The 23,093-nt window shown below is 34.9% G+C and overlaps 1 protein-coding gene across 1 annotated transcript in view; it reads left to right on the top strand.

The window, feature by feature from the left end:
• Positions 1–23,093, top strand: part of ARHGAP5 (Rho GTPase activating protein 5) — a 47,107-nt gene that overhangs the window by 18,489 nt on the left and 5,525 nt on the right. Inside the window, exons 4-7 of the mRNA XM_036383460.2 lie at positions 5,648–5,795; positions 17,706–17,783; positions 18,735–18,866; positions 20,445–20,550. Coding sequence (XP_036239353.1) covers positions 5,648–5,795; positions 17,706–17,783; positions 18,735–18,866; positions 20,445–20,550 — 464 coding nt within the window. The remainder of the gene's footprint in view (positions 1–5,647; positions 5,796–17,705; positions 17,784–18,734; positions 18,867–20,444; positions 20,551–23,093) is intronic.

The following is a 23,093-nucleotide window of genomic DNA, read 5'->3' on the forward strand; positions in this document are numbered from 1 at the left end:
TGCATGTGCTATTAACAAGTGAACCGTTGAACTTTTTCTGGGGGGGATAAATTTGAAGAGCAATAAGGAGGAGGAGGAGAAGAAAGCAAGCAGACTGGCTTGAATCACAGGACTTGTTAGCCAGGTTCATGTGTAGTTCTGCGTGCACACTAGGCTTGAAATATTTCAAGTGCATGTTGTTCAGTATTTGAAGTGCATGTTGTGTGCTAATATTTGTTTAACTGTAGTGGCCTTCTTTTCTTCACCTACAGAACTTCTTCTGTAAGGTTTCTCCTAGGAAAAAAGCACCTCATCCTTTCTGCTGTTAAACAAAATAGCAAAAAAGTGCATTTTGCTAATAGCAAAAAAGTGCATTTTGAATTCTCCCCTATATTGGCATGCTTTCCATGTTTGATTATTTATTTCCTTCATGGTGGTCACAAACTTACGAGGAACTGAGCACACCTTGAAATGTTAAAATGCAGCTTTGCCTCAGCTATTTCTTCTTTGCCAAGTTAGTCCTCTCCAGCTGAGATGTGTCCTCATTCATCTACATGTCTTTATCAAAAACTGGAAGTGGCAATTCCAATTAGATGCTTGTCTCAATTAGAACTTTTAACATTAAGGTCTAGTGTAAACATTATTGGTGTTGGTACACATGAAAAGCAGAGGGCTTGCCAGCTGTATCATAAATTATTTTTGTTTTCAGTTTAACTTAATGAGTTTGGAGATACAAAACAACAGAAACTGCAGAGAATTTCAGGTCAGGAGAGGGCATGAGGATTCCTAGAGGAAAAGGATCTTGCTGAAGGAAGCCTTCTAATATCTTAGACAGGATGAACTACTTCAGTAGCCTTAAAGCTGCAGCTGATGCCTTTTATGCATTAATATAAAGCCCAACCACAGCAGTCCTTGGCTTTCCATTGTCTCACTGTGTAAACAAGCCCAATGTAAATATTTTAAAAAGCTATTTGTAAGTTAATATGGAAGAATTATTGTTATTATTACCATGAAATAATAGCTAGTTATTTTTGACCTTTGTCATAATTTAGTAATTCCCTCTTCAGTGGGAAGCCTGCCTGATGTGGAAACCTGTAGCTATTCCATATAGTGACAATTAATAACCTTATTATTTGTTTTTACAATGGAATTGATGAGTATTAAAACTTTACCCACCTACTTTAGAGCTCCTCTCTTTGTGAACACTTTGAGATATATTCAGTGTTGGATTTAGGTTGTATTTTTTTCACCTCTTATAGAGAGAATAATTGTTTAGGTTTATATTCTCCACAACATATCAAGAACAACAAGTATCCTGGATGAATTTTTGCAATGGGTAAGGCAGAGCCTCATCTTTAATTTTTTAAGTACTTCTGAAAACAAATCCTAACTAGAGACATCTTGTAAACAATAAAAGTTTCACTATTTAGGTTCTTTGGCCAATAACCTTTGATTATTCAAGGTCTGATTTTTTTTTTTTTTTGTGTGTGAATGGAGTTTCCATTTGCTAAATTAAATCTGAGAAACAGTATTTTAAAACATTCTGCCTTGTAACCCTGTTTGCAGACAACACTCATTGCTTCCAAAGAAGTTTGTGAATTACTTCTTTCCATTTTCCTTTATACCAAGATGATTGTAAGATGCTTTTTACTTTAAATTAATCTGAAAACTTTTCTCGCTATTTTAGTAAGAAAAATCCACTAGCATCTTGATGAATTCTCACATATTTTACTCTGGCTTTTTAGAACACAAAGCAGTGCATTTGTCATCTCTTTTTCTATGCTTAAACTTGCTTTCTGCCCTTATAATTTCAAGACTGTATGAAATTTTATGTTAAAACTATTATGGAAATAGTGTGAGGAACTGTAGAACCCATGTCTGTTGATCTCAGTTTTAGTAAGACTATGGTAAACATGTGAGGAATGGGAGATCAACTTAAATTTTTATTCAGCTTTCTTGTGTAAATTCACTGGTTAATTTAGTAAAATACTGTCTACTTCAGACTGAAATGTGCAGTGGCTTTTTTTTCTCCTGAGAATTATAGGAAATATCAGAATCTGTACTTTCAGGTTTTGTCTTTTCAAATTTAACACTCTTAATATGCATATTTAGAGCCATATGCCTTCTTAAACCTTTGTAGTTTAAAACAGTGTAACAAACTGGAATTCTAAAAATGGCAGAAAGCATGAAGGGAAGGAAGAGCATGTTAGGGACAATGATCTGCATTATTCATATATCATACAGTTTCTGGAGAGCTAGCTATGAATTAGAGATTACAAATACTTTTATTAAGCCTATAAAATGAATGCTGTTCACAGTGCATGGTTTTATGAAGTATTTTACTAGTTCTGAAAATACTGACTTTGCCCTCCATGACCCTAGGGCTGACTGCAGATGAAGCAGGCAGAAAATTTCCTTTGCATCAAAAGTAGTAGTGAAGTCTTTTGGAGGTAGAGAAGTGGCTGAATTTCTTCTTTAATAAATAAATAATTAATGGATATTCTGGTGGGATGGTAATGAGAGAAGAAAAGCCTGTCTTGAACAGAAGGCTTGCTAAAGTAAGAAGCCCATCCATAAAGAGGCTTGATAGGGTTTTGGCAGTTTTTAGTTTTCTAGATTAATTTTAAAAGGTTGTATTTATGTGTGTTGTACTCTCAAAACTCACAGCTGGCTGAAGTCTTAGCTGAGTTTCTCTCTAGATGATGAGTACTGCTTAGCTGATTCCCTAGTACCTGTGGTCAAGAGGGTTAAGCTTAGTATTCTTTACATTTTTGTATTTTTAAAGTTAATCTTCTTTGTAATAATATTTCTGGTTTTGAAATCAAGACTTGGATACGGTACCATGCTCCAGTAAATGTTTTTATGTTTACCTTGTCTTAGGTTAAGAGGACTTTAGCTAATCTTTTGCAACATGTATTTTGGTGATTGAAGTACTGCAAAATAAAGCAGGTTTGCAAGTAAATGCAATGCAAGGCAAGTTTGGAATTCTCAGAGTTAAAATGCTTTCCTGCCAAAATATATAAGGATCAGTTGGAGGTTTGGCGTTAACCTCTGTTACGGTATGAAGAGCAGTTGTCTTTGGCAAGAAGCAAGTGATGAAACCCATGCTGAAAGCTCAACATAAGTGCAGCAATCAATTATACAAAGCCCCACAGATCTCTAGGAAAACCAGGGATTTCAACTTTATGGTCTTGGGCTTGTGTTTTAATTACTAGCATGAAAACAGTGGTATGTGAACAATGAGCATTTTGCTAGGTTTAAGTAACAAGACTTTTGTGCTGGTTCTTGTCTTCTTTAACTTGGTGCCTATTAGTCCATTTTTATGATGATGTAGGAGAAGCACACAAAATTGGTTTTGGCTGTGCCTAGATTGGTACTTGCTGCATGCAGTATTACATGACTGCTGCATTGGAAGGCATAGGTGTATTGGGGAGAATGATTGAACTAAAAATACTTGGGGCAAAATCATAATCTCTCTGCCAAAATCTAGGAATTTTACAATGGTTCACCTTACTCAGGTGCTGTTTAACTAAATGAATAATTTAATGTTTAACAGTTTCTGTTTATTGTTTCATTAGAGATCTTTTTAAAGTTAATTTTACACAGAGAAAAATATGGTAGTCATTGTCTTGACTAGCAAATCTAAAAGTTCCGTTCTATGTCTGATGGATCAGAAAAAATGCTGTTTTCTCAGAGTGGGGAACAGGGATTAAAGAAAAGTTTTCACTGAGACTTACTTTTGTTAGCAATAAGACCCATATTTTTTTCCCTGAAGTCAGTTGGTCTTTTGGCAAAATCAGGTCTTTAGCACAGAACACCTTTTTGTTCAGAACAAGTTCTCCGCTTAAGCAATCTAGACTTAGGAAAATATGGAAGTCTAAAATCAGGAAAGAGCATGTTGTTTTTTCTTAAAGCATTAAAACTTTACTTTTGATTTACAGAAGTATTTTTTGTGAAGATCATGTAGATAGTGTTATTTGTGGGAGGATTTGATTTATGCTGTCAGTGGAGAGTTTATGCACTCACACACCCTAAAGGAAAGGAAAATAATGAGAGAGAGAGGTATTTTAATAAATATTGGACAGGAGAGATACAAAATACATAATGATACGTAATGAGAAATAGCTGTTAAATTTACTCTTGTAATTGTCTCGTGAAATTGTAGTTTCATGATTTTGGAATGGTTTTGCAGTGGTCATCTCTTCTACTCTGCCTTTAGACCAGTTTGCAAAGGATGTCAGGGTTGGGGTTTTCTCTTTCCTTTTTCTCTATTCTTTCATTCTTTATGCTTCATTAAGTTCTTTAGAAAAAAAAAATCTCACTTTCCAAATTAGGGATTAAACTGAATTCAGGTAAATAGTTCACCTGAGAAACCTTTTGCATTTCTGTGTGCATAATACCAAATATGGTATGGCATTCCCTTGCAACCTGTCTTCTAAAAGCAGGCCAACTATTAGAAAAGAGCATTCTTTACTCTAATTTTGTAGCTGTGTCCAATATTTCATACCATTTCCAGGTATTCTACACAGATAATATTTGTGATTTTCATAAATTTCTGTCGAGTCTTAGCTTATTGTTCCATTTACCTGACTGCTTTCCAAGAGATACACAGAGCCTTTTCTGTCTTGATGATCTTAGATATACAGTCTTGAGTATATCTTGCTTCATTTATTCTGTGATGGTGGAGATGTGTAGTGAACACCTTGGGAAAAAAAAATTGAATTGTTTTTCCTTTCTTTTCTGCCTTAATATATGTATCTAAAATGATCTGACATAATTTGACAAAGATGTTTTCACTGAGTTTTACACATTGTTTGGCTTCAGCTTTGCCCTTTCAGCTGTTGCCCATCTGAACTGGATGCTACCTAAATAAATATTTTTGATGTAATTTATATTTTCATCAGTATTCAGAGATGAGTTATGGTATCTGATACAATACAATTCTTGTAATCATCCAAGGCTAATTTATCAGTTCCACTGATAAAAGTCCTTCTCAGTGGAAAAAAAAATAAAACCAGGAGAATTCTGTATCAAACTCACCATCTTAGATTTGATTGTGTGCAAACCTCCTTTTGGCTAAAATCCTGTGCCTGTAACAAAGCATTCATGCTTAGTATGAGTGCTGCAACTTTAACTTCAAGACTTTATTGCTTGTTAGTCGTTCTCCATCATCATGTTTCTTGTGTAGTTGCAATATAAAGATTATTTAGTATCTTTAAGTATATGCAGAAGACACCAACTTTGTTTTGGTGATATGACACTGGAGTTTTACCCTGACAATTTCTAAAGAGGTGTGGTTCAGATGTGGTTCTTGTGAGCAGTGCTGAAAGATGCTAAACGAATCACAGCACTCTAAACAAGTGCTGTCTTTACTTCTCTTCCTGTAATACTTTCAGTTACTGATATATTGGTTAATCCTGTTCCTAATGTAATGCAAAAAGAATCAAAACTTATAGAAGTTTAGTGCTTTTTATCTAATGTATAATTACTTTATAGTTAAGTACTTTGTAATTTTAAAAGTACATGTAATTTTTATTCATTCGGTTTGCTGTAGAGGAATTTTAATGTCTGATAGATGTATGATATGGTTATGTTTACTGAATGATTGAAATATGAGTTGGTTAAAATTTTGCTTGAATATTACTTAAATAACTCTGTTTTGTTGTAGCCGAAAAAGAAAACTAAGACATTCAATCCTCCAATCCGTAGAAACTGGGAAAGTAATTACTTTGGGATGCCCCTACAGGATTTGGTTACACCTGAGAAACCCATACCTCTGTTTGTTGAAAAATGTGTGCAATTCATTGAAGATACAGGTAAGATAGGAGGACTGTTAGAGGAAAGACTTTCCCATTTTGCATAATGAGTAATACCTCTCATTTTCTGTTTTCAAGTACTTTTAGAATTTTATCCTAGAAATAAATAATTGTGGGCTAGGCGCATTTAAAAAGTAGAATGTGTTTTCTAAATTTTATGTGTAATATGTGATGGTTTTTTGACTTTATTTATACAAATACTTTAATACCTTTTGACAAATGTCTGAGGTTTAACATGTTCCCTGTAATTAATAAAACTTACATCACTTTCTAGTGCCAAATGATGTTTAACCCCGTGGCAGTCCAGTCTTACATGTCTCACTGTTGCCACTGTGTTTTATTTAATGTATTTAAAAGCTCTGAAATCCGCCTTTTGCAGTTATAGAAAACAGGTGTTTGAAATGGCTTCTGACTTGGTGTGATTAGTCTGCTTGCTTTCTTGATTTTGAAGGTAAACCTGGTTTTGCATTTTAACTTGTTGCAGAGACAGAAACACTTATTTTCTAAATACTGTGTAATACTCCATGAAAAATGTTAATCTATTGAAGATGTAATTTCCCTGTTTAATGTAAAATATTAACATATATATGTGTTTACACTAGAGTGAAATTCCACAGTATGGTTTTCTCTCTCTCTTATCTCCCTGGCTTTCTGGTTGTGTGTTTGTCCCTGCTTTCAGCCTATTTAGTGTATGACCATGAGGCAAGTAGGACGATTTTGCTGGTCAAACAGAAGACTACTGTTAGGAGGGGGAATTTGTTTTGAGGTTTGGGAGCATCTGTGGTTGGGTTTTGTTTGGGTTTTTTTTTTTTTTTTTTTTTTTTAAGATTGTGAGCGCTAGCTTTCAGCTGGTGTATAGATCCTGCTTGCTCTGAAGTTTTATAGATGCTATATTGCTGTATTTGAAGTAAATGACAGTGTGACTGAACTGAAGCATGTGCAGGACCATCTTTTGATGTGTGTCTGCAATGGGAATATTGTTTAGTGCAAAGTAAAACAGCATCTTTTTTCCAAATTTGTTTATATCTCTAATACAATTTTGACTGTAAGATGAAAGTAGCAGTTATAGCAAGAAAAAATCTAAAGAGCTTTCTTTCTTACAGTAAAATTCAGTTTTGTTGCCATCTGCAAGAATAGTGATTCCAAAATAACTACCACAGGTGGTAAGCTTCATAGCTGTTTTTGAAGACTTACATACTGCACTATTGCAATAAAGAAATCAGGCGAAACCGCAGGCATTGATCTCTTTGGAGTCAGAGGTGTTAGTACAGATCTGTCTTTAACCTTTACTTTCTGTGCATTAAAGGTAAGAGCTGTATTTTCTGCCCTCCTACTTTTGCTTTTTCCACCTCATCCAGTTAAAAATGGGAAAGGAGGAAGAAGAGCAAGGAGTAATAGAGTGGCATAGGCAGTTTAATATACATATATATATATATGTATATTATATATATATATGTATATTATATATATGTATATATGTGTATATATATATATAAAATACATATGCTGCTTTTTGTAGCAAAAAAAGCCCCAACCCAAAACAAACTAGCATCATTTATAGGTGAGTCACTGACACTGGTGTTCTTTAAAAGTGGCTACGTACAGCTACTATGCATAGCTGTATAAAACAGATATTGACTGGTATTCAATCTCAAGAGTTTGTAGAATCTAGCAATAACTTAATTTGAGCATGTTCCACATTTTAAGAATACTTTCAAGAAATGAAAGTATCCTTTTAAGTCCAGTTCTAAAAGTTTTATTTGCTTAAAAATATTGTTGTCTTTGTGATGAACTTTCAAAAAAAAAAAGTATTTCTCCCAAAGAATTTTCACCAGCTTGTGGGGTGAGAGAGAGAACTATAATAGTGTGAGAACATTATTTGTTCCCTTTTTTCCTCGTAATTGTCAAACCATGCAACCAGCCAAAACATTTTGTACATCTGTTCTCTTCTCATGACCTGTCTTGGGAAAATAAGATGTTTGGTTAAGCTGCTCTGTGTTCAGAATGTAGGGTCTCCTCACAAGGGGTGACTCAGAAGGCACAACTTTTCCGTTAGCTGTGTTACGTTAGCTCATCCTGGAAGGCTACTGTACACCTGGAGAGTTTTAATTCTGGCCATGAATGTCAGCCGGACAAACATGATGCCACTAGTTGTCTTCCTAGTTTTGTTAAACACGTAGAACAAAACCTCTGCTTTTGATCTGTATTAGAATTTTCTTTCTCCTACTCTGGATTATGTGTAAGTAGCTTTGGTGTTGTTTTCAGCTTCCATACTTGGCTGTGAGAGTTTTATTTCTGCTGTGTATTATTTTTATATTGAATTAATATGCTGTAGGTATTTGAGTTTCAAGCAGGGTTCTCATAGAATGTATTTGTTGCCTTTGAGAGAAAAGAATGTTCACTTGCATTGCCTTCAAATCCTGTACTGAGATACAGTCACATCATTGACTTTGTGACTGTCTGAGAAAATTCTACAAATATGGTGCTGGGGATTATCAGCCTGCACAAGGCAAGTCAGGAGCTATTGGCTCCAGGCTGGAGTTCAGAATGGCACCATTCCTGTATGATAAAGCTGCTTGGCCCTGGGGAGTCATTCAGTACTCGTCTCTCTCATAGCAGCCAGTCTGCTGCCAGTTTGAACTGCACTGAATACCAGTGTTTATTATCATTGTCTTCTTAATCAAGAAGTGCAGTCTCTTCCAACTCAGCTAATCTGGTTATTTCTATTACAGAGGATATAATTGTTTAGCATGTCCTCTTCAGGTACTTTGATGGGGTTCAGCTCCTTCTATGTAATTTAGATTGTGGCTGAATTTGTGATTAATCTCGACTTGAAAGGCTAATCTTAATTTTTAATGTTTTCTGTTTCTATCTCATGAAAGTATACAAGGCAGTGCTTTGTACCCTCTCATCTAAATTTTGACTGGGGCAAGTAGAAAGTACACAGTGAAAAACAGTTTTCTCTATTTCAGATGCCAAGATGAGACAATAGTACGTTAAAGTGTTTTTGAAGATTCTTGCTCCACCATAAACCTTAAAGAATTGAGCACATGCAGAAAATACCATCAGATTTTTGTTTTACCATAATGTTCTGGAAACATCCTCACCAAAAAAAAGTGTGTGTCAGTAGAAGAGGGACAGTTTGGAAAAACTAAAGAAAATTCAGGAGCTTAAATTTCTAGCCTTTTATAAATCAACAGATTTTTTCTTCTGAAGGAGCCATGTTGTTCCTGTCAAGGTAAAGGGTGACCTGGTAAAGATAAGGGATCCTAAGTCTGTGCATATTAAGTGAAGGTTATTGTCTGTCTTCCTCTTTAGTATTTTTCAACAAAAAGCTTTATTCTAAACCAGTTATTCTAAACTGGTTTAACTTTATGGAGCCGAACAATTAGTTCTTGAAACATAATACAGAGCTTGAATCCCCTTGTAATCTTTTTGGTAGTATTGGAAGCAGGAACTGGGGGCCAATTAACTCAGGTTAATAGCTGAGTAGATGTGAAGCTGGTAAGCTGTAAATATGTGTTAGAGCCTCCATTTCACAGCTGCCTGTGCTGTCACTGGTACTGGGAGTGTGAAGCAGCAATAGCACATAATACTTGGTTTTGTTGGAATTTATTGATTAAAAACAAATCACAATACCATGTGAGAACATTTTAAATTTTATACTACTGTCACTTCTGGATAAGAAAGGTGGAAAGATTTGCTAAATATGGTAAACAAGCTTTGCTTCTGTGTTTCTACATTGTCCACAATTATAGGAAAGCCTTTTTTCTATCCAAGCCTTTAATTTTTGAATTGATTGTAATTATAGAAGGATGAGTAATATTTTGGTTGGTTGTCAGAGCTCTTTCTTGGTTCACTGAACAATATGATCAAAAGATTTTTTTTTCCTTCCAGGTAAATAACTTGCCAATGATGAATTACCAAGTTTTCCACTAAATATCTTGGTATAAATATATAATGTTTTCAAAAAACCTGATTTTTGGTAAACATACTGTGGTCTTATCTGTAACCTTTTACAGACTATTTGAGCACTTTCCTGTCACTAGTAACATGTATGATGTTTGTGTGCTTTTACCTCTGTCACATCCTTTGCAAATTGGTTTGTAACTTGCCCATGAGGACAACTATTTCAGTTGACTGTCATTGGTAGCTATTTTTGGTTATGGGCTTCCAAAAGAGTATTTTGATTGTATAGGTGTTCTGGTCTACTTCTTGCTTTCTCCTGATGGACTGAAGAGAACTTCATTTTGTTGCATCATTTGAAATGAATTTTAAAATGGATTGGTTTTTTGTAAACTGGGTTTATGGAAATGTACTTAGCAGGGAAACTTTGATTTTTGATTTTTAAGAAAATTGTAGTGGCTGTTTTTGTATACAAGTAATGGTGCTATGCTAAGATATACTAGAAAAAAAGATTACCTGCTATTTTTAAATAAGAAAATCCAATGTAGACCATTACCTTTTTTCAAAATACAGGTAGCAGAATTGAGATACTTTTTGAAGTATGCTGTATGAATTGCATGAGTTCTGTATTTCTCTAAGAATCATCATGGAGAGAATAAGGTAGATATTCCGTAGTCTGACAGAGAGGAACAGATTTCTGGAGGGTAACTTAATGTCTTCAACAAAATGTTGATATGGTTTGAATTTTGTGTTGCAGTATAATGGAAAAAATGCTTATTTAATGTCCAATTTTAAGTGTGAAAAGTGTACATATTTGTGCCAACTTTGTAGCTTGAGTGTTTTGTTGGTAATGTTTTTATGCTGTTACACACACTTCAGATTTAGTGATGAACTATTCCATGGACTGTTTGTGTACTAGTCAACACCTACTGTTGTTGATTTTTAAGTTTTCCCAAACTTAAAATAATTCAGGTAAGATGACTTATGCTAACTGATACTCTTAGCGTATCAGGGTTTTTTTATTCTTTTAGTAATTTTTTATGTTTTGGGTTTACTTTTTGTATTTGTTCATGCATTGGTGAGAAGTTTGACATAGATTATATTTCATTCTGTTTTACCAAGGAGGGAGACATCAAATTAACATTGCAAATACTAGCAGTTTTGCCATTGAGTACATACAGGTCTTGATGATATTCAACTTTAATATCAGTATTTTAATGTTTTTTTTTTCCTCTGAGCTTTTAAATGTTTTTAATTTTTTATAGAATATTGCTATCCATGCACTTCATTGACCAGATTATAAATTTTAGATTTCATACTTCATAGAAAACTGATAACATTAATGGAGTGTTAATTGTACATTAAATAATTTAGCAAAGAGATGCTTATTATAATAATTTGTGTTTTAATAATTCAGTTACTCAGTTGTGAGACAAGGAATGGAATAAAGATGCGGGAAGGAATTTGACAGAGCTAAATGTTGTTATCTCACATGGTTCCTATGGAGAGCTCTAAGAGAAATTAAAAATTTTGTACTTGGTATACATACGATAATTACTGCTTTTGATATTGAGACTATTTTTGTAATGCTGGGAAATTTACAGTTTTGGAGGTAATTCAAGTAAAAGAATATTGCCTTCTTCAAATTTCCTTCAAACCTAGCTTACACCATGGTCTTGCTGAATCTCCTGTGAAGCTAGATTTTTACATTGACAGTATCCATAAGGCAAAGTTTGTCTCCAGAGAATGAGGTTTGGTAGAAATAGGCAAAGAAAAGGAGTCAGCAGTGCTTGTTGTGGTGAAAAGATCAGGTACATCATTGAAATATATTCCCAGTGGCTGGAAAATTGAGAAATTCAAGATTGATTGCCTCCCCTTTTATTCGAGGGGCTTGGGAGAGCTGGAGGGTTTTAGGAACCTGTTGTGTTGGACAGAGAGAGCAGACCTGGACACCCCCTTGTGTATGAGTTTCTGGCCTGGTGTATGAGTTTCTGTCACTTTTCATTTTGGGCACTTGTCAGATGTCTCTGAATCAGTGGAATTCACTGTTCTGAAAAGCTATATCAGCAAAAATGGTAAAAGTTCTGCTATGTAGTATTACAGCTGCTATGTTAAGAGTCAAATATGTGCCAAAACAAGTGCATGGCAGGGAGCAGGGGGAAGGAGGGAGTGATTGCTGAGGAGGGGAGTGAGACCATCGTTTTCAGTCATATTGTTCAGTGAGGTTGACTCAACTGCCCATGAAGCTTTATGTTTAGCAAAAAACACACACAGGCCATGTCTCTTACTCGTGATTCCAGTTTAAATTGCTCTACAACACATTTTGCACCCTCATCATGTTGGTGAGTGATTCCAGAGTGGGTGGTGTGGTTAATGTATTTAAAACCAGGGCTTCTGCTGAAGGGAACATAGACAAGCTGGAGGAATGGGATAGGAGGAACCTGAAGGAATTCAGTGAGGACAAAGCCAGGCCATTCAACTAGAATTGCAAGGACTAAACTGCTGCAGTAGTAGATGCTCTGAGCACTTGACTGGGTCCATGTCAGTGCTAATGAAAAGGATGTTGTGGTTGTGGTGGAGAATAGGCTGATCATGCCTTCTGTATTGGATTTTCTCAGTAGAAGGGGCAGGCACTACAGCAGTAGAAGCAGGTACTAATTTTTGCTCTACACTCACTTGTTGGGTGTCATCTGAAATACTGCAAGAAGGGTGTTGACAAACTTGAGTCTAGCAAAAGAGGGTCAGGGGCTGGAGTTCCTAATATGTGGGATTATTCAGCTTGGAGAGGAAGAGGCTGAGGAAGTACCAGAGGAGGCTTCCCATACCTATGAAGAGATTACTGAAAAGATGCAGCCAGGCTAAAGAACTGAAGTACAATGTCATTAACATAGGAGGTTCTGATTAGAAAGAAAGGGAATACTTTTGCTCTGAAGTTTATTAGAACACTGGTTCAGGTTATCCAGAGAGATTGTGGGGTAAATGGGAGATATTAAAGGGAAGTTTAGATAAGCACCCAAATCTGATTTCAGTGTTGACTGTTATTTGAGCAGAAGGCTGCACTAGATGATCTCCTGAGAATTCCTTCTGTGATCACTTCAAAATTGGCATAGAATAGGTTTCAGTAGTTAGGAGACTGTACACCAGTCTGTGTTTGTAACTTTGGAATTAATCAACAGAGAGGAAACAAACTCAAGGTAAAACAGTCATCAGTCATTTCTCCTAATGGAAGACTAACTACCAGACAAGAGAGGAGTGCATGCATTAATTTAGTAGTGTGAGAGAATCACTGAAAACTGTAAACAAATGTTTTGAAATACTCATAAAACACATGTTGTTGTGCATTTGAGTTGTATTGCTAATGAGGTATCTGTTCAAAGGAAACATCATGAGAATTATACAAAGAATTCCTTAACAACTCAGGTAGGACCAAGGTGCCAGGGTATGTACGATAGTTATCCTGCTCCACTTACTCCCTCAGAATTCTCCAGACCCAAAGTGACCAAAGAGCTATATGCCTGGAAAACTACAATGCTTCAGTTGTCACCCATTTTTAATGAAGCAAAGAATGCACCTACCTTCTCCTAGGCATTTTCATAGTGTCATGTTAATTGTAGTCTTGTATTCTTTCTTTGAAATGGGCAGGCCTTAAAATATGGGCTTGAGTGACACTTCATGAAATGGTTGAGACTTTGTTTAATAATCAGTTAGTGTAAATTATAGTAATGTTAATTCAGCTTTGGAGAGCTTCCTATTATAAGGGTCGTTCTAAAAGTGCTGCTTATTTCCTTCCACTGCTTATTGTTTATTGAACATTTCAATATGCTATAAATTATTTTATTACAAGAAGCAGTAAAACACTTATTTTTGGTTCTGGTTTTCAGTGTGTGAATTGAATGTCATGGGACTTTAAATGTCAGTGTTGATGAGGACACATTAAATGTGTTTTATGTAAGTAAAGTTAGTGTGAGATTCTTACTTAGAGATTGTCTTCTTTGCTCAGTAATTATATACATTCTAAGGTGTACATAGAAATTACTGGTTTGGATCAGTAAATTGGCAGTTCTGTAGCATGGGAGTTAAAAAGAGGTACACCAGATCAATCCGTGGAATAAAATTAGATACACAGATCACCAAATTTACAAAGCTAAGTGTGGGAATGATAGTCTCACCTATTGTAGTGGAGAATGAGTCCTGAGAAGTTCCATTGGCTACTGTAGAGGAAGGAATTGAACTGGGAGAGATGGACTTACTGTGTGGCATATATTCAGAAACACAGACAGAACATGATAGGAACCTGGCTGTGGATGTTGTTAGCAGACACTCTGACTTTTCAGCAGTCTAAATGTTAGTATAGCTGTTGTCACTTGGGAAGAGAATTTGAAATCATCATAGACAGCTCTCTGAAAACTTAAGCTTTCTATACTCGCTGTCAAGCAAGAATCAAAAAAGAGTAAATGTTCTGGAGGAAGAAAAATCATGTTATTACGTAATGTGCTGCTATATACACAGTTTTGATACTGGTTGCAATTTGGTTCAGCCTTTCTCAGAATAGGAAAGAATTGGAAAAGATAATACATTTGGGAGTAATAGTAACTCTTGGATAAAGATGCACGAAATTGATTAGCTTAGAACATTTCTCAGGAGGAGCAAGTACATAAATTTACAAAACTGACGCTGGGAAGATGTAGAGAAGTTACTGCTTCTTGTTGAGTGAAAAAAATTATGCAAACTTTAGGTACTGAGCATAAACTCTGTGTGCTTTCATAATGTACATTCTGGAATGCCAAAACTGCGTTCACCATGATGCAAAGACTACAAGTACATAACTTGAAGGAGTTTGAGTGAATTAGTGAGGGATAAATCCCCAGGTGGGTCTTACGACACCTTATGCAAAAGCTTACCTAAGCCACATCTACAGAAAGCTGGGAGCATATACCACAAAAATATTGCTGGTAGGGTTTTTTTTTCTCTCTTGCCTTTTTACTCTCCTCAAGCATATACTACATGGTGTAGTATATGATATGGAAAATGAATATTGTACCAGCTAGACTTTGATCTTCCCTTATGCTGAAGTATGTTCTGTGGAGAAACCAAGAGTTGTGGAAATATGTTGGAGCCTAAAAATGGAAGTGTCCTGCAGACTGATTATGCATATAGGTGCAGATCCACCTTGCTCATTTTCTCTGAAATGCTTTGAATCCCATGTGGTGAAGTTCCAGTTAGATGGGATGGAGCCCTGGTCACAACTGGCATCACAAAAGAAGGTGCAAGAGAATTTATTAGGCACTATGAGGTACTTTAAGAAAAGAGTAGCCTAGGCAAAGACGATGTGCACTGTCTTGAAATAAATATAAATTATTGTGATGTCACGTAAGAAGGATCTAGTTATTTAAACCTAGAGGTATTGTAAAACTAGCAGGACAGAGAAGCAAATAAATCATGTTATTCTGATATAGAATATTGCAGCAGCAATTGTGTTTGGTAAGGATATGTTGAAAATGACAACTGGACCAAAACACAGAGTGAGAACATAGAAAAAAGTTATGAAAAATCAAGAGGATGCAGATGAAGGAACCAAATTTTTAAAAAGCTGTCAGAAAAAAGAAATGTTGAAGGCTCTCTATCTCTCCCTCTTTTATTGTAGATATGCAAGGAATTTAAAAGCTAAAACTAGTGAAATAGAATGTCTGATACTTGATGGAAGATCTTGATGTAAGAAGTGTGGTTGTATAATAGAAAGCAACAGAGAATTGGAGCTTTACGTAAATAATACTTGCACACTTCTAGCTTTGTGCTTGCACACAGATTAAACTTGTCTCCTTCCGTGCCTTAGAGAAAGTGTAATGACAGTTGACCAGCCATTTCATGAGGCATGACTTTGTAGAACACCCACAAACAAGAAAAATTTTTCCTTGAGGAATTCAGAAGACAAATTTAGTAGCTTAATCCAGAATTGCAGCACTTCATTATTTTTGGAAGATGGCTAAATTCAGTCAGCATCTCCTTATTTAACCTGAAAATTTTCTGAAGTACTTTAAATTGTCTTTCTTTGTTTCTTAGAACTGTAGTGCAGATAGCACTCTAGAGCATGTGTCTCCAAAGCAGCCAGTTCAAGTATTTGAGATTTATAGACTCCTACTAAACAGTGACTGGGTCAGACTTCTCAGAAATGCTATTGCAGCACATGCAGTTTCCTTTGTGCAGAAAGATACTGAATAGTTATTGGATAAGACAAAGACTGTCCTGGAGCTGTAGGGTCTCTAACAGAGAATCCTCTCATACTAGACAAAGAGAATCTTGATCATAGCTTATTCTCATCTACCAGTGGTCTTTTGTATTTATTTACAGCTTTTGGAAGAGGAGTGTAAAGTGTTTCTGGCTGTGATCTCATGTAACACATTTGGGATTTTTTTTTTTGAAGGCAGGTTTGAAGCTCCTTTCAAGATGTGGTAGTCACTGAATCATTGAAACCACTTTTTGTTCTGTGCCACCAAAGTCTACCTTTTAGTAGTATTCAAGGTATCAGTGGACAAGGCTCAGGTTTTTTGAAAGGACTATTCAGGTGTATATTTACAAGAGGAAAACCCTTGGCTATGGAATTGGAAAGCTAAATGATGGACATGTGAGTTTATAGAAGAAATGCTTACTAAATAAGCCTTGATGCAGCCAGTCAAGAGACATGTTGAGTTGTTGAGACATTAAGAAGGAAATTAGGAGTTAGAACAGTCATGTGAAATTGTTAAAAATATCCCAGCTGTATGAACCAGCCAAGTGACTTTTTGTACTTTGAACATTTTCATAGGATTCTTAATGTTTCTTGATAACTTAAAAGACACCTTCTGTGGATTGTAGTGTGACAGAACAGTTAAGTATTGATCTGATGATCTAAAATGCATTCAGTTATTGGCCTATGATGGCAAAAGGCCAAGAGATTTCATAAAACTGTGAAACCTGTGAATTTTTAATAAACCCATCTATGTAATGTAGTGTTAAAAAGATCTAGTATATAGATAATTTTGCACCCATAAAGCTAACTTGAATTAAGGAACTATAAATTGTTTATATTGCTCAATAGGTTTTAAATTAAAAAACAAAAATATCTTTGGTAATGGTGTGTTTATCAGGATGGTCTCTTTCATTCTATGAGTAGCTGTGGGGAAAAAAAGACAGCCATGTGGTAGGAAGCATAATCATTGGAGTGGAGTGTGTGTGTGTGTGTGCACATAATTAAGGTGGACTGTTCAATGTTTACCTTGAAAGTCTGGTGGAATTACGATGACTGTGGTGTGGTAAAACAAAGTAATAATGAAAACCTTGGGAAACATCTGCTTCCTAACACCTTTCTCCTTTTCCCTCACCCCTTAAAGAAAGACTTGTAAATGATGGGATAATTTACCTTAGATAAGAAGTGAGGAGAAATGGATTCAAAGTTTATAAAATAAAAATGGTAAAAGGGAAAGCACGTTGGAAGATTAAGTTCTTGTCATATACAGGAGTGTGTTACACCATGAAATTAAAAGATCAGGATTCAGTTACAAATGGCTGGGTCTTTTTTATCCTGCAGAGTATTTTTAGTGTGTTGTTGCTTGCCATAATAAATTGTTAAGACCAAACCATGAAGACAGTTTTTAAAAACATAAGTGTTGGGGTACCGCAGAATTTAGTTTTTTGATTATTAAAAAAACGGTGCAAATAACAACAGTCTAATAGAGATCAGTAAGAGAATAATTTTGGCTACATTATTCAACAAATACCTGCATCAGAGTCTTGTCATCATGTAATTTCCTCTGATTCATGTTAAATGGAATGATGGACTCAATAGACAACTGACAGTTTGTGTTTTGGTATTCCTATATTGCTATAATGGTTTATGTGTTAACTTTTTAGGTACTTAAGAAATTTATTCCTACTTTTCATTTCTGAATTAGTTGTTATAACTGGTTCTGCTTTGCTTTATAGTATATAAACTTGCTTTTTAATATTTGTTTTTTCTCCTCTTCCAAGGATTATGTACTGAAGGCCTGTACCGTGTTAGTGGGAATAAAACAGATCAAGACAACATTCAAAAACAGTTTGATCAAGGTAATCAGAGATTTTATTATTTAAAGCTAAAACAGAACATGAATTCTCCAAGGATTTATCACAGTGCAATATGAAAGGATTGCACATTCAAACCAAATTCCATAGCACTGTGTCCTTAATGGTCTGGTGGGTTTTATTGGTATAGTCCAGGTTATTACCAGTGAAGCTCCAAGGATAGGAGGGGAATCTTGTTGCAGTTGGTTTAAATGCTGTTAAAATACTATCTAGCTGGTGTTTGAAGGTTTGAAAGAGTTTAAGTGCAGTCTTAGCTGCTCCTTGTGTTAACAGTTCATCAGCCCTAGGTATTAAGGCATTCACTCCTGCTTCTTATGCCCCACAAACAGTAATTCTTTAGTGAAAGTTTTCTTGAATAATATGCATTAACAGTTAAGTCTGAATAATTTCTAATACAGCCTTTGTCATTGTAGAATATAATGAAACGGGATTAGTAGTAGACTGTTCACTTTGATGTGTTTATATTTTAAAATGAAAATATTTGTTAAAAGTTCTTGAATGTTAATCATGAAGTTGAGTCTGTGAAAAATTGTAAAATATCTCCTAGGTGTTACGGAAAATAAACGTGCTATTTCTTTATGCTTTGCTGTTTAGCAGCATTTTGGGAAATAGAATTTATAACTCCTTACTGGGCAAAATAGATTAATCAGAAGCCAGTTAATGACAAAGACAAAATCATTCATGGAGAATTAGACAGCGTTATTTTTCTGATCTTCTACTGTTTTGTAATGCTGTCAGATTTTTTTATATTTGATTTTTTGTGGGCTGGTCTGATAGCGGCTTTTCCATAGGTTCACCTTTTCCTTCCTTATTTAATAATCATTTAGCAAAATTTTAGTTTTCAATGTTTTGAATAAATTGACTTCATAAAGTATTATAAGGAATGATAACAGTAGGTTTTACTTACACTACTATTTTTTAAATTTTGTTTTGCAGATCATAATATCAGTCTAGAATCAATGGGAGTAACAGTGAATGCTGTGGCTGGGGCTCTGAAAGCTTTTTTTGCAGATCTGCCAGATCCATTAGTTCCTTACTCTTTGCATCAAGAGTTGTTAGAAACATCAAGTAAGTAATTTACAACCTTTTCTTGATTTAATTGTGTTATTTCCATTGCCCTTATTGCAACTTTTACTTCATTGTAAATTGAAAGGACTATCTGCAATGAATATTTTTTTAAATTCCTTAGACACATGTATTTTTTAATATTCTTTAAAATTAGAGGAACTATATATGATGAGATGAATGTAACACACTTATTTTTCAAAATAAGTTTATATCTTATTTCTCCTTTTCCTAGAAAATTTATTTCGGAGACATCTACTTTTTTCCATTTCTTGTTAAGTGATAAAAATGATGAAAGCTCTTGAAGCAGCTTTTCAGTTGTTAATGGGAAAAACCCCTTGAATTAATGAGTTCTTACATTCAAAGTAGACTTTAAAAATCAGACACATCTATGGGATATTATGGTAATTCTCTAATTCACTTAGATTTTTTTTCAAATTCTTTTGGAACTCTTGTAAAATGCTTAGTTTTGTTCGCCTTTGCCTTACAAACATTTTTCAGACATTGCATAGTATTCCTGTCTTTGAAATGCGTGTCTCCTATTGAAGCACTGGTATAAGCCTAAGGCTTGGGCCTGGACCTGATTAATATATAGCCCATTAGAGATTTTGTGTTTTCTGGTGATATCTGTAAATAGCTATTTCTGATATTACTGCTATGCTTTTCAGGCATATTATGCTTGTTTAATGTAGTTACTTTGGTTTTATTTTTTCTTAAAAGTGTAATAGTTAAATTCCAGTCAAAACATAAAATAACTTAGAATATAAGTGTAATTACTGTTTTAAAATGCCATTAATACTGCTCTAAACTTACATTTGGCATATACTGGACTGTATTTAACATTTTTTCTATGGCATTATGGTAGGTCAAAGTTCTTTTTAGCAATGCAGTCAAGTAATAGTGGGGAACTTATATTCCCTTTTACTATATGAATCATCATTGATTGGAAGCATATTCTGCAGAATGTATGGATCCACAGCATTAGTTGCTGGTTTTTTAAAATAAAATTGTTGCTTTATTTCATATTTCTTTCCTACATGTTGGCTATTTCCTGTTTGAAGCATGAATAATGTCCTTTGGGCCTGTGAAGAATCCCTGTTCTTCTTTAGGCAGCATATTTAAAATAGCTGCACCAGCCCTATTTGTATTTTTTTTATTATTCGAATAACTGTGAATTTTAAGGATATTCTAAGCTCATGTGAATGTCTTTCTGTCACGACATTTTGCAAGCAGAGGGAACTCTAACAAGAAATGACCCTGTCACATTGTAATTCTATAAGCCAGCAGTAAGCTAGTCAAGTAATTATATGCTGAACAGAGATAAATAATTCTGCTAAAATTCAGAAAAATATTTTTGTGCTTAGTTAAACTTGCAGTGGGTGTACTTAGTGTGCTTAGAGTAACGAGGACAAACTGTATAATAAAAAAGCTACCCTATGGAAATAGGAATTTTATGAACTATTTTCTCACTTGATATTTCTCTGTGGGTTAGCTGTACCATTATGCTAGGAAAAAGACTTAGCAACACTTTATTCAGTATGTCTTTCTAGATGTGTCAGAAAATGTCACTTATTTCTATAGAAATCATGGATAAGACAGAACGGCTACACGAGCTAAAAGAGATTGTGAAGAAATTCCACCCAGTGAACTATGATGTCTTCAGATACATAATAACACATCTAAACAGGTTTAGTATTTTTCAATTTTGTTTAAGTTGTAACAGTTGCAAAAAAGATTGTGTTTTTAACAATGAATTATCTGCTAGAATTGAAAATGTGGAAAAAGAAATTGGGAGTTAGATTTGATTATTAAAGCCTTATAGGTTTGTTTCTCACATATTTTTGACATATATTTATCTGGCATCATTGGTACTATAAAGTTAAAAGAATGCTGTACATAATAAAAGCTTGAAAGAATAACTTCACCTAATAATAACTATGCACCTAATTATAACTATTACAGACCCTCTCCCCCAGGAAGTAATAGCTATTAAAATTATAAATTAATCTAGGTTTTAAGGAATTTGAATCATTTGGCCTAAACACCCTCTTCTCCTCTCCCCCTTTCCCCCTCCTGCCAAAACAGGGCTAGCTTAAATCAAAATCTAAAATTTAGAGCCCAAACCCTGTGCTGAATAGTTAAATGTAGAACAAAGCTGTAAGTAACAGTAAATTGGTTACACTTGCTTCTTAAATTTTGCTTCTTCCACAAAATTTAATGTTCTTATATTTAAATGTTCTTTCCATATTTACTTAAAAATAGTATTAATAGATGTATATCACATCATAATCTGTGCCTTGACGTGTAGAATATTGTCATAAAAAAGAGAGAAAAAGAGCTGCTTACTCGTGCTTCTTATTCAGCTAAAATGAAGTTATTCTCTGAAATCCACAGAATGAGATAAAACTATATTATTGTTGAGGTTATAAAGGATCTTTGGAGATTGTTTTGTTCAACCCCATTGCTTTGACAGAGTCAATTGCAACAGATTGGCCAGGATGGTGTCCAGTTAAGTTTTCAGTATCTCCAAGAAGTTAGACTCCAGTCTCTCAGAACAGCATGTTTCAGTCATCCTCACAATAAAAAGTGTTTTCTTATGCTAAGATAATTTCCTGTGGATGTTTGTGTCTGTTGCCTTTTGTCCTGTCACTGAGCACCACTCAGAAGAGTCTCAATTCATCTTCTTTATAACCAATGATAAGACTTGCCCTGGCTAAACAATCTTAACATTCTCAGCTTTTCCTCATCTGAGGGATCTTTGATCTCTTGATAATCTTCTTCCTAATGTCCCTTCATTGGGCTCACTCCAGTGTGTTTAAATGTCTGTTGTGCTGGAGAGTCCAGAACTGGATCCCAGACTCCAGATGTGGCCTTTGCAGTGCTGAGAAGAGGGGAAAGATCAGCTCCCTAGAGCTGCTGGCAGCACTCCTAATGCAGCCTAGGGTGCTGTTGGCTGCCCTTGCCACAGGGTCACCTGGCTGACTCCTGCTCAGTTTGTTGTCCATCAGGACTTTCTTGTCTCTGTGTGCAATGTTACTTTTCAGCCCGGCAATTTTGTGTATAAACACGTATATAAGCTTTTTCATTACATTTAATTGTTCTGGACTACCGTTTGTGTGTTTCTGTTTTTGCAGGTATTTGTAAAGATCTAACTGAGCTTGTAGTACAGGGATAGAAATAAGAACCTTTAACTTTCCTACTTTGTCAACAGGGAGAATGTAACTACTCTCTATTTGCACTTTTCACAGAATGTAAGATTTTGGAATTTAGGTGCCTACTTTTACACTTCTCTCCTTCACATGTTCAGCTTGCTTAGCCTTTATAAAGTGTCCATTTTCCTTGTCAGGGAAATTGGATCAAATTTTCCATTGTACTCTTCTCCAATAAAAATTCATCCCTAAAATAGATAAAACCATATCAATGAACAAATCCCAATATTACAAAACTTCAAGATGTACTTGCAAGTATCTAAAGTAAAACTAAATGTCTCAGACTTGACACAATTATTACTTACCTAAAAACTTAATTCTTAATCAACCTGATAGAAATTTTTGTAGAAGAATGGCAGTCTTGGAACTGTCAAAAGTCTTCATCTGGTCACCTATTGGCATAGCACACACAGCTGAATGTACAATGTCAAGTACCTGGATTGCTGCAAGTACAAGAACTAAACATAATTTTATAAATTCCTGAGTAATTCTAATATCTACAAACAAATGAAACATATTAATCATGGAATTTACTGGAGCATAAGTGATGTACATGGAAATTTCTGGAGGTCTGGTCCTCTCTCTGTTAATGATGCGTGATTTACATTGCAGGTTGCTAGTAACAAAATGATCTTTTCTTAAAGAAAGCTGTCATTTTTTGTCTTATTTGCAGTGTCAGGTAGTTGCATTGCATTCAGCAAAGAAATCTGCTGGGATGTAAGCAATTGCATATATAGAAAGAGGTGGATACAGCTGTGTACAGAATCTTAAAGGCAACTTGTAGCTAAATTCTTGACAGTCGGTATTTATTTTTAAGAGACTAATTTGTGGTAAAATACTGCTGGTATATAATTAAAATGGAAATGTTGTTTGCCAAATGAATTGTTCATTTGATGAGGTAAAGCAGTCTTCTACATGATGAAAGAGCTCTCATCACAAGCTAATGTTTTAGATGCTTTGTTTTTGCATCCTACATAATTACAGTAAAATATGTGCTATTGTTGTATAGTTAGTAATGATT

The sequence above is a fragment of the Molothrus ater genome, chromosome 6, assembly GCF_012460135.2.
Source record: "Molothrus ater isolate BHLD 08-10-18 breed brown headed cowbird chromosome 6, BPBGC_Mater_1.1, whole genome shotgun sequence".
Taxonomy (NCBI): Eukaryota; Metazoa; Chordata; class Aves; order Passeriformes; family Icteridae; genus Molothrus; species Molothrus ater.